Below are 12299 nucleotides of genomic sequence, written 5' to 3' on the forward strand. Positions count from 1 at the left end.
GAAGAAACCAAGCTTTGGGCCCGTACTGGCATCCTATGGCTTGAGTGTTCGCCTGGAGAACGGGATGCCATTAATCCCTAATGCTCTACGATGCATTGTACCTGCTCCCTTCCTGGGGTTTTATAACTATTTCTACCTTTTGAATACATCTAGACACAAGCTCAGCATGTTCTCGAGTAATAGCACCTAATAGACGCTTCCCAATTTATTTAATATCGATTCGCCAGAGCTCATATGTTTACCTAGGAAAAATGTAACTTCCATTTATATGGTGATCCAGTCCATTCCTGTGGTGGATGAGCAATTCCTAGGGTCACACTTGCCCAATGACTGTTAAAAGTAAACTTGGACATTGCAGTTTTGATCTGTCATTTAAAAAACTTTTTTCTGCTTTCTATCAATTTCCCTGCAGGTTGTTCTTGGCAGAAGTTAATTTTTCTGTTTTCATTGCATTACTTTTGTTCATATGGAGATGGTCTAGGTTTCATATACTGCTATGCTCATGAACTTCTATTTTATTTCTCTAGGTCACGGATGTATCCAAGTTACTTTTTGACTATTACAGAAGTATAAACTTTGGAGAGGACGATAGTCCTGATTCAGTTCCTCAGGTAAGCTCCCTTGCACTCGAACATTGGAGTGTTCCTTTTGTTAATTATCTCAGACTTTTATTGTGAACTGTTTCCTCTCATATATTAGGAAAAGGCAAATAGTAAGAACGTGCAGGAAATAGGATGTACTGGTCAACTGCAAGAACCTCTTTCTTGCAGCGATCTTGGACGGAGGACAAGGAAACCAGCAAGGTGAATAATGCTTTCCTTTTTCAATTATCAAGCCTTTTCACAGTATCAAAATTCAAGGGTGTGCTGTAAAAAAAGCAGCATGAAGTTTTGAAATAATAAGATGGTCCAAAAGTGTTTTGTTCAATCAATGGAAAGCACATTGTACTTTCTTTCTTCTTGCAAACACAATTGTACAACACACACCGACAGTCCCTCCAAAGAAAATTTTGTGTTCAGCAGTTTTCACTGACTTGGATCCGATCATGCGAGAGATTATATATATTGAAGATATTTTGCAGTTGCTTTCTGAATCAAGCCCAACTTATAGTGAGAATTCTCCGATGAAAAGTTATTCGTAAATTGCAGTAACAGTAACACCATTTGCTAGTTCGTCTTTCCTCATCTTTCCATCCATATTCATTGAATTAGACTGACAGAGATCTAAGAATTCTTGCAAGTTGCAAGTGTGGTACACTTGAGAAGGATAACTCAACCTTTACCCCTACTGGAATTGCTATCTATGTGATTTTGTTGTGATTAATATAAACATATATCACCCTGTGGTGTGTCCTAAACCAGCGCTAACAGTCCCGACTGTTGATATCCTTCTCAATTCTATCACACTAACTGTGGTATACAACAACAACATCAAAGCCTTTTTCCCAAGCAAGTTGGGGTAGGCTAGATATGATTAAAATAAAAAGCCAGCGCTAACGGTGTGGAGGCTATTGCACTATCAATTTCTTCTATCGTTGTTGACTTGTATGTAGTACTTACGGTTAAAGAGAAAATTAAGGTAAGTCGAGATAAGGGTAGTGTTGGAGTATGAGTTAGTGTAATAGTAGTAGTACTCTAGTAGAGTCTAGTGTACTCTAGGGGTTGGAGACTGTTTGAGTATAGTAGATTAGTAATAGTGTCCTAGGAGAGTCTAGAATATTCTAGGGGAGTGCTATGAAGTGTATAAGCATAGTCTGGAGTATTCTAGAAAGTGTTAGTATAGTAGTAGTAGTGTCTAGATTATTCTAGTGTATGAGTGAAGATGTAAGACTAACTTGAGCTATATGTAAGAGGGTGTGGAGGTCCAAGGGACCAGCCCATCCAAAAAATTTCCCCCAAAACCTACATGATATCAGAGCTAGGCTCCTCCTAGTCATAACCCAAGACACCACCATTCCACCACTGCAGCACCCAGTCCAGCTAGTGTTTTCAAGAACACCGGGTGCATTGTAGTCACCTACGCGGCGGGAGGCCGCACCCTGTCGCTCTGTGTTGGCGGTAGCCACCTCATGTTTCAGGTGTCATGTGAGGTTTGGTTGTTGGTCTGCACTGGGTGTTGCTCCAGAAGCTAGTTATACTGGTGCAATTGAGGTGCGGAGAGGAGGAGAATAAGTTTGGGGACCAGGAGAAAGTAGAGGTGTAGGAGCACCTCTGATCTGGTCAGAGATGGGTGAATGAAGAGGAAATGCAGGCGGTTGTGAAGGAGTTGGGCGTCTGTGTTGTAGTGGTAATGGCTGGAGCGGTGCTGGGCTGTGGTGGTGAAGGGGAAAAAGAGAGGTAGGCTGTGGATATGGGTTGTAGCAGCCTGAGGTATCAAGTGAAGGTACACAGGAGTGCTCCCAGCAGGTAGTTGCTTTGGTATTGCTGGGCAAGATTCGGTTTCAGGAGGAGGAAGTTGTAGGTGTTGTGTTGCAGCAGAGACAAGAGGAGTCCAAGAGGGAGCAGCTGCTGGGGCTGTTTTGGGTTGGCTGCGATGGAGGAGCGAAGGGAACAGAGCTTGCTTATAGGAGAAGAGGAGAGAATGGAATGGATCTGATTGAGAGGTAAAGATGTCCTGCAAGTTGAGAATTGTGGAAAGCAGCAGAGGAAATGATAGGATCAAAGGGGAAGAGGAAGAAGTGGAGTCTAAACTTGTATCGCATGGTTCGTGTGATGTTGTTTTGTTGTGCTGGAGACAAAGGAGAAGAGCAGCTTGCTGCTTGGACTTTGTTTTAGGGGGAGAACAATGGTTTGCATGTTGTGGTGGTGAAACCGATCGCAAGTGTGGTGGAACTTGAAGAGTAGTTGTTGGTGGAGGTGTGTAAATGTAGATGGCAAGCAAGGAGCTTGAGGGTGATAGCAGAGATTGTGTTGCTGGAGTTGTCCAAGGGTTGACGGAAGGACTGGTAGAGGCTGTGATGACCAAGGCCAAGATGGCTGGTGGGGTTAATGGAGATGAGGTAGAGGTCAAGGTTGTGACCGTGTTGGAGAGGTGGAAGACATGTGAAGGTTAGGAGATTGTGGATAGAGGTGAGGTGTTTGTGGCTCGGTAAGAGCTGTTGTTGAGGTGAGGCAGCAGTGTTGAAGACATGGGAAAGTCAGGAGAGTGGGGATAGCTGACCGGTGAGGTGAGGTGGCTGTGGCTCTGTAGGAGCTGTTGTTGTGGTGAGGCAGCCGTGCTGGAGAGATGGAAGAAATGTGAAGGTCAGGAGAGTGTGGATAGCAGACGGTGAGGTGAGGCGGCTGTGGCTATGTAGGACCTGTTGTTGAGGTGAGGCAGTTGTGATTCTGTGCGCATGGTTGGAGAGGCAACGGTGGCCCAACGCAAGTGGGGTTGGAGCTAGATTGATGCAGAGTTGATGCTGATGGTTATGACTCGCGTTAGGCGGAGCTTGGATGCAGTGGCGGAGCTACGTTGGGACCAACCCAGGCCCTGGCCCGCCCAGTTTTCTCCCATATACTCTTGACTTTAGGCTTATATCTGACCAAAAGTATACATCCATGCTTCCCTTCAACTGCTGGCCCGCCCATGTTTCTTGTTCAAGCTCCGCCAGTGCTTGGATGGTCGGAGTTGAATGGGCGCTTAACAACCAATGGAGCAAGAGCTATAGTAAAATACTCACTGGCATCGTTGTGTGCATGTAATCTAGATGCATACTGATCGTAGCGAGAGTCATGGAGTTGTAGCAAGATAGCCATGATGGTTAACCCATCCCATCTTGAGGGGGAGTGTTGGAGTATGAGTTAGTGTAGAGTCTAGATTACTCTAGGGGTTGGAGACGGTTTCAGTATAGTAGATTAGTAATAGTGTCCTAGGAGAGTCTAGAATATTCCCCGGGAGTACTATGAAGTGTATAAGCATAGTCTGGAGTATTCTAGAAAGTGTTAGTATTGTAGTAGTGTCTAGATTACTCTAGTGTATGAGTGAAGATGTAATACTAACTTGAGCTATATATAAGAGGGTGTGGAGGTCCAAGGGACCAGCCCATCCAAAAAAATTCCCCCAAAACCTACATGTAGACATGTTATATAAATCCTATTCGTTTTAGCTATTATTTAGAGTGTCAACAGTTGATATGAGAGTCTTTTCCACCCATTAGCATGAAAGTTACTTTGGTGTTGTTTGATTCCAAGCTTATAGATGGCAACATCTAGTTAATTAGTGTTGACGAGTTATTGGGCTGTTGTGTACCTTACCTTCTAGGCCCATGTGGCCCGGTTAGAGAGTTACCTTAAGGAACTATATAAGGGGCTTTGGTCAGGGTTCCTACCCTAGCCGCCACAACATAGAAGAATAGATCAGGTTAGCTACTTCCTTTGTTCGACATGGTATCAGAGCAAGGGGCGATAGAGGTGGCTATGGTGCCGGCAGCGGAGGTGATGGTGACTGTAGCAGCGGCCTAAGGGATGGCCTGAGCTGTTGAAGGAGAGGAAGTTCCGTGGAGTGATTGCTGTGCTGTGGAAGATGGGGGATGAGCTCACAACAGCTCTTGAGAAGCTGGCACAACTTCTTGTGGCCAAGAATGTAGAGAGCACTTCCGCTGAGGGGGGGTGCTGCTCATGTTCCACAGGCAGAGGTGGTGCAGAAGGTGGAGCTCATGCCCAATGAAGTGAAGCTAGAAGGGATGAGCAACTACCTGAGTTGTTCGAGGCGAGCATTGCTCATTCTGAGGACAACGGGCCTGGCTGGGCATGGCACGTTCAGGGAAGCGCTGTTGAACTAGAGGATAAGGAGAGTGCTGATTGGAAAAAATGGAGTGTGACAAACTCCTTGATCTTTACCTGGCAACTGAACTCTTTGACCCCTTCTATTGCTGCTTGAGCTGAGGGTCTTCCAATTGCCTCGGAGGTATGGAGTACTTTGTCAAAAATGTACTCTGGTAAGGGAAATCTGATGCTAATGGCGCATATTGAGGACGCAGTGCATGATTTGCATCAAGGTGAGAAGGGCATGATGACATATGGGGCTGACTTGTAGCGTCTCTGGGCTGATTTGATTTGGATCACTATGATCCTCTTGAGCTCCTTCATTTAGATTGTGTGGTTACTGTCAAACAGTATGTGGAATGCCGCCGGGTGATGAAGTTTATGAAGGGATTGAACCCCTGTTTTGAGAGCATACGTGCGGCCTTAGTGCACCAACCCAAGCTTCCTTCTCTTGACGAAGCTATTGCAGCCATGTCACAAGAGGAGGTTCGTCTGAAATATGCTGGAGGCAGCGAATAGCCAATGCAGTCTGTCTTTGCAATGACCACTAGGAAAGAAACAAGAGACTGTTTTACCTAGGGCACGTAAGCAGATTCTGTACTACATCAATCAAGGGAAGAGGAAGAGGATACAATGGTGGTTACAACCACCGAGGTGGTCGTGGTTGGTGTGGCAACAACAACAGAGGTGGTCGTGGCTAGGTTGCTGGTCCTCGGCATGGAGAAGGTGCTCACATGGCAAATATGGTTGCACAGAGTGAAGGTGAACAACCTGTAATCGGAGAGCCTAGAGAGGGACCAGAAGCTACTACTTCAAGCTTTGGCAATTTAGCCAACTTTGTCGACACAAATAAAGGTAAGAAAGAGAATGTCAGTAGCAGCACATTCAATTAAATAGAGGATGGGTTTTAGACTTAGAGGCATCCAAACATGTTACTGGAAATCTGAAAGAATTTGAATCCTATATTCAATATCCCCCTACATATCAGCACAACCTATTAGAGGAGTTGGGACAGTTAAGGTTATTGAACTATCATCTCGTATGTGCCTGCTTTTCTGTGAACTTAGTGTCTTTCAGCATGGTGGTTGATCAAATTGATTGTCAAGTTACCATTAACAAATATATGTGCTCGATAGAGGAGAGGGTAACGAGCAGGAAACTTGGGACTGGACCAGGCATAGAGGATTGTGGTACATGGACCGCAACGTGCCTGGCCAGGATGCGAATCAAGGACTAGTGATTGTAAGTGGGTTTACAGTGTGAAGCAAAATGCACAAGGAAAGATTGAAAGATACAAGGCAAGACTTGTGGCAAGATGGTACACCCAGAACTATGGCATCGATTATGATGAGACCTTTCCACTAGTGGCGAAGATGAACACGGTAAGGATTTTGATATCGTGTGCAACAAACTTTGGGTGGCCATTACACCAACTTGATGTTAAGAACGCTTTTCTACATAGAGATCTACATGAAGAAGTTTACATGGAAATTCCACCTGGCTTCTCTTCATCTAAAACCACAGACAAGGTATGTAGAGTGAAGAAATCTTTTTATGGACTAAAAGAGTCCGAGAGCTTGGTTTGGCAAATTTAGGCGTGCAGTTACATGGGATACGGACAGTGCAACGACAGTTTTTTATAGGCACTCTAAGGGAAAGATTACCATTCTTGCGGTGTATGTGGATGATATCATTATTACCGGGGATGACGAAGGAGAGATAGCAAGACTAAAGAAGTGTTTGAGTAAGGCCATTAAAATAAAAAACCTTGGCCGACTAAAGTACTTTCTTGGTATAGAAGTGGCCAGGTTAGCAAAAGGAATAGCTTTGTCCCAAAGAAAGTATACTTTGGACCTTCTTAGTGATGTTGAGATCATCAAGATAGAGCATGTCAGTTCAGGGCAACAAATTGCAGATTGCTTAACTAAAGGTTTGGGAACCGCAGAGTGCAACCTAGCATGTGACAAGATGGGAATGATAGATATCTATCACCCCTCTTGAGGGGGAGTGTTGAAGAGTTATTGGGCTATTCTGTACCTTACCCAGTTAGAGAGTTACCTTAAGGAGCTATATAAGGGGCTTTGTTCAGAGTTCCTAGCCTAGCCGCCACATCATAGAAGAATTGATCAGGTTAGCTACTTCCTTTGTTGCACACTTAGCAAGTTTTTGTTGCTTTGATCAAATTTGGCATATGTTTGATTTGTAACGAAAAAGTTACCGCTTTCATTATCGCTCTTAGTTCCTTTTGTAGCAAATGTTTGACCAAAACCTTGCCAAGAATTTGATATCCAATATACTGCCAATATCGTCAAACATGAGTAGGGTTTGATAGTTGTGCATGGCATGAACCAAGCAACCCCTTCTATTTCCCCCCTCTGTTCCTATTATTAGGTTTATTCTTTTATGTCCTTTCAAGTGCCAGCAGTGTTATATGTACCTGAATTTATTTTAGTGTATATTGTTTGTTTGTAGATTTGAAAGCTATGTTTATGATGAGGATGAAAGTCATTTAGATGCCTCAAAGGATGCAGATTTCTTTCTCAATCCATGCTCCAAGCCAAAGAAGATATCTATGAAAAAGGTATGGACTTTGCGTGTTCACATGTATAGATTTATTGTAGGCTGAAGTTTTGGTTAAAATTGATTAATTTTTGAGTCATAATAGTCAAAAATCCTTTTTATTAGCAGTTAGCAAATAAACAACTAGTTATCCTGAAATTGCAATGTTTCATACCCTATATTTTTGGCTTCCTGTTTTATCTATTATGAAGCATCCCAAACATCTCTTTGATACCCTATTTTGTTTTACCCATTGTGTTCCTAGATTGTCAAACCTGGACATGAAATTGCCGTAAATGAGCTAGGTGGCTCACAAGATATCAAAGCAGCACTCTCTTGTAACGTAGAGAACATATGTCTCCCTATTATCAGTGCAAAACAGTATGCACGTCGAAATGCAATTTTGTCTTCTCTAGTAGTTGCATGGTCTCCAGTTGTGCCATCAGGAGATTCTACTTCTTGTTTGTTGAGCAATTGGTGCATTCTTGCTGTTGGCTCCAAGTCTGGGGATGTTTCATTTTGGAAAATGTGCAAGCCTGAGTATTACACAATAGATGTTTGCATGGTCACGAGAGATCCAATACTTGTCGGTGTTCTCAAAGCTCATAACTCATGGGTGAGTGCCATCAGTTGGGAAGTTTCGTACGCAGACTCTTCAAAGTTGTCGCTACTTTTAGCAACTGGGTGTTCAGATGGAAGGTAAACTCAATCACACTAATTCTTTTCCCTCGTTTCCCCTACTGCCATACTGTCTGCTTGATATGTTTTTTGACTTAGCTCCATGTAATTCATTAAATGGCAAAATAATACTGTGTTTAATCAACAGTGAAGTTTGAACATGATATTTGGGCTAGTTCCAGTGCTTTAAAACAAGTCCCTAGTTAAGCATGAGACATGCATTTTCATGCTTTTGCCTTAAATGAAGCTTTTTGTATAAAAAAACAGCTTTAGAAGCACTCTTGACCATGTGAAACCGAACCATAGTGCTTTAAAACAAGTCCCTTGTTAAGCATGAGACATGCATTTTCATGCTTTTGCCTTAAATGAAGCTTTTTTGTATATAAAAACAGCTTTAGAAGCACTCTTGACCATGTGAAACCGAACCATTGATGAAAATAAACTAGTGTCGTATTTAAAATAATTTTCCTAGTCATTTCAACACCAACTAAATATTTTACTACCTCTGTTCATAAATAGATGATATCATAGGTATATGTAGTCCAATCACACTTCCCTGACTTTGACTCATATTATATCAAAATTTGTTTAGTTTTGTTACGCAAAAGTAATATTTATTAGATTTTTTAATGAATGAAAAATAAATTTACCAAGTTGAACTCATCAAGGTCAAGGAAAATCGACCTCTAGTGAAATATGAAGAAATCAAGAGAAAATGGAGAGATTACTTTGACGGGTTGTTCAATAATGGGAATGGGAGCACTATGCCCGGGCTAGAGGACTCCTTTGATCCCGCAAGTGTTTCATGCGAACGATCCAAGAGCTTGAGGTTAAGGAGGCCCTAAAAAGGATGAGAGGAGGGAAGGCCCTTGGCCTTGGAAATGTGGCATTAGTATGGCTAAGCAGCTATTCAACCACATTTTTCGCTTAAACAAGATGCCTCAAGAGTGAAGGAACAATTCATTAGTTCCTATCTCCAGGAATAAAGGAGATATTCAAAACTTCACTAATAACTAATGAATTAATCGTAGGAGCTATACTATGAAGCTTCAAAAGAGTGACGTATTTCAGTAAAAACCAAATTGGTTTTATGCCTAGAAGATCGACTACAAATCTGATTTTCATCCTTCACTAGCTTATGGTGAGATATAGGGAGCAGAAGGACCTGCATATGGTTCGCATCGCCTTGGAGAAGGCATGTCATTGCGTTGTGGACGAATACGCCATGAGAGGGCGGCGAGATCCTACTTCCTGCTACAATTCACTATATGGGCAACAAGTGAACGTTAGAATGGTGAGTATTGCAATATGCCCTAAGGGCCCTCATAGGCCGGCTTATATAGTCACACAGTTGTACGGTTAGGAGAGTCCTAGACTAATACATATGCAAAGTCTCGTTCTCCAAGGCGCCAGCTTCCAACTAAGGCGGTGGCATGCCACCTTCCATTATCCTAGGTGGACACTTCCTTCAATGTCTATCTGCAACTAGGCTGCCCGATCATGCTATGGGCTTGACCACCATCTGTGGGCCACCCGGGCTTGCCGGTATGAAACTGTGTTGTGGGTATACCTATTTTGCATATCCTTAACACGGCATATGACAAGATACCAAGGACGGTCATGTGGTGAACATTGTAGAAATATAAATGCCGCTACATAGTACACTATCCTCATCAAAGATATGTTGATAATGTTGTGGCAAGTGTTCGCGCAGGTGGTAGTGAGCATGTTACTTTTCCAATTACGATATGACTACATCAAGGGTCATCCGTGAACCCATATACTTTTGCCTTAGTGATGGATGAGGCGACATAATGAAAGATATTTCTCGGTCTATGCTCTTTGCTAATGATGTGGTGCTAGTAGATGAAACTAGGGAGGTGTCAATAGGAAAATAGAGCTATAGAGATAGACTTTGGAACCTAGGAAGCTTAGACTTAGTAGGACCAAAACCGAGTATATGTGTGATTTTAGTTGTGTTGGGTGCAAAGAGGGAAATGTTAGTCTAGAAGGACAAATAGTGCCTAAGCTGCTGATACTTAGGATAAATGCTCAAGCAATGGTTGTATCGATGAGTGACAAGGTATTAACTTGTCAATGCCTACAAGTTGTAGACTAGGGTTTCGCGGAAAGTAGAGGGCAAGTAGATCTCGAAGGTTTTAACCGAAAAGGTGCTCGACTGCTAAAAACTAGGGTTGTGTTGACAATGAATCGATCCTTTCTTTCTCCCTCGACTCCCCCTTATATAGGAGGCGGAGCCGAGGGTTTCGTGATGTACAAGTTACAAACAGCAGGAGACTCTGAGTTCGTCCCGTATAGTTACAAGTCTCTATTCCTAATATATCTCCATCTTCCATATCGACGCTTTATTGGGCTTCCGGATTTTGTAATCTTCGGGTTGTGGGCTTTCAGTAAACCCCGGGTACCTTCTTCGGTAGGCCCATTATGGATGCCTATGTCTGTAGCCCCCAAGATTTTGCTTGAATCGTAGAATCGAGTAAAATCTCCATCATTACAATTAACTCATAATTTCTTCGAGTCACTATACAATTTCCATAAAACAGTTATATATTGTGAAGGGATAATGGTAAATGGGGCTGGTTCATCTAACGGATCAGGTACCATAACTGCTCTCGTGGCAATCTTGCAAAAACCTACTTCAAGGTCAAGTCCCCGGACTCGACCTCGGTATAGTGACGTAATTCAACATGTGCCGCTTAAGGTCTTACCATGATTCGAATTCCAGTCATGTTTTATCGAGTACCTAACGCGTCCGTTAAGATTTTTCTTTGCATCATTCGGGTGCAATACCACGCCACACAGGTTACGGCATTCAGAGATTTTTTCGTGGCGGACACGCTCTGAGAATATATTGTCGAGTGCCTTTTCCGGCTGCTGGAATGACATATTTATTCGAGTCAATTAATGACTTACTATCTTGACCTCCCGATAGGAGTATATGAAGAGTTATGTTTTAACTCGAACATGTACAATGATACTCCTTATATTTCATCGGGTGCGCGACCAGCGCTCCCGATGGGAGTAGCCCCCGAGGCTCAACTTTTTGTTGTCTTGTCGCTATATTGTCATCTTCCCATCTTTTTCATTTTTATCGGGTGCGCGACCAGCGCTCCCGATGGGAGTAGCCCCCGAGGCTACAGCCAAGTACTTGTACTTGGTTGTAGGCTCAATTTTTCCTATTTTGCATCCATTCAATACTCTTTTGCTGCCTCTCCCTCTTATCAGAAATATGAACCATATTTCCGATAAGAGTAGCCTCCGAGCGTATGACCAAATGCTTTGTATTTGATCATAAGCTCCCGATGTTTCTCGCTCGTGCTTTTCCCTGTCGCTATATTTGATAGAAACACTCGATGTTTTTCTTCAGAATGATGTCATTGCTGACGATAGCCATGACCACCTCCTTGAAAACCACGGCTCCTTTCACGTCTCTGAAGTGTGGATCAAAGCAGGTTGGAGGAAGTGGCGGCAAAGCATCTGCCATCCCTGTTAAAAAGAATGTCTCGCTAAAGCCAAAATATAAATTCTACACGAGGCAATCAGACATGTGATGCTATATGGAGTGGAATTTTGGCCTACTAAAAGAAAACACATCCACAAATGAGTGTGCGCATGCTATTGTATGTGTGGCCATAAGAAAGGGCCAAATTAGGAACAAGGTAATACATGATAGGGTAGGGGTGACACCAATTGAAAAGAAGCTTGTTCAAAGGTTTGGGCATATACAATGGAGGCATCCAGAAGCACAAATTTGACATGGGAGGAGGCAGTAAAAAAGGGACTTGAAGGATTGGAATGTACCTAGAGATTTGGCTCTTGATAGGCATGGAAATCAGCAATGTTTTTGTCGTTCTCTTAATTTACTTGCTTGTACTTTGCTTATTTCTTCTCTTATTCATTTTTTTTGGTTTCCATGTGTGTCTGTTGGGTTCATATCTAGCCTACCCCAACTTGCTGGGGACAAAAGTCTTTGTTATTTTTGTTGAAAAATATATTCGTAATATCACAATTAACAATATTTTTATTAGCATCTTTATGTGAACAAAATTGCCGTCAAAGTTGCATATTGGAGCCTGTATCCAATTCCAAAACGAGTTTTGGAAATATATTCTAATTATTTTATCACTTTTTGATCCAGTGATAGTTCACTGCAAACCTCTTATTTCTCATCGTGTAGAATTATATATTATATTTTCAGTGTGAAGATATGGTCAGGTAATACTGAAGGATCAAATCAATGTACAATGCCATTTTCATTATTGACCGAGGTACATAAGTGTTGCCTTGTTTTATGTT

General features: G+C 42.5%; 1 protein-coding gene across 3 annotated transcripts in view; it reads left to right on the forward strand.

Moving 5' to 3' along the window:
• The window catches only part of LOC127343509 (uncharacterized), a 30051-nt gene that overhangs the window by 11369 nt on the left and 6383 nt on the right, over positions 1-12299 (forward strand). For all 3 annotated transcript variants that reach the window (XM_051369637.2, XM_071828358.1, XM_051369638.2), the window contains 5 exons: positions 528-611; positions 700-803; positions 7218-7326; positions 7570-8003; positions 12202-12271. In XM_051369637.2, the coding sequence (XP_051225597.1) occupies positions 528-611; positions 700-803; positions 7218-7326; positions 7570-8003; positions 12202-12271 (801 nt within the window). The remainder of the gene's footprint in view (positions 1-527; positions 612-699; positions 804-7217; positions 7327-7569; positions 8004-12201; positions 12272-12299) is intronic.

This window comes from Lolium perenne, chromosome 3 (genome assembly GCF_019359855.2).
Source record: "Lolium perenne isolate Kyuss_39 chromosome 3, Kyuss_2.0, whole genome shotgun sequence".
In the NCBI taxonomy this organism is placed as follows: Eukaryota; Viridiplantae; Streptophyta; class Magnoliopsida; order Poales; family Poaceae; genus Lolium; species Lolium perenne.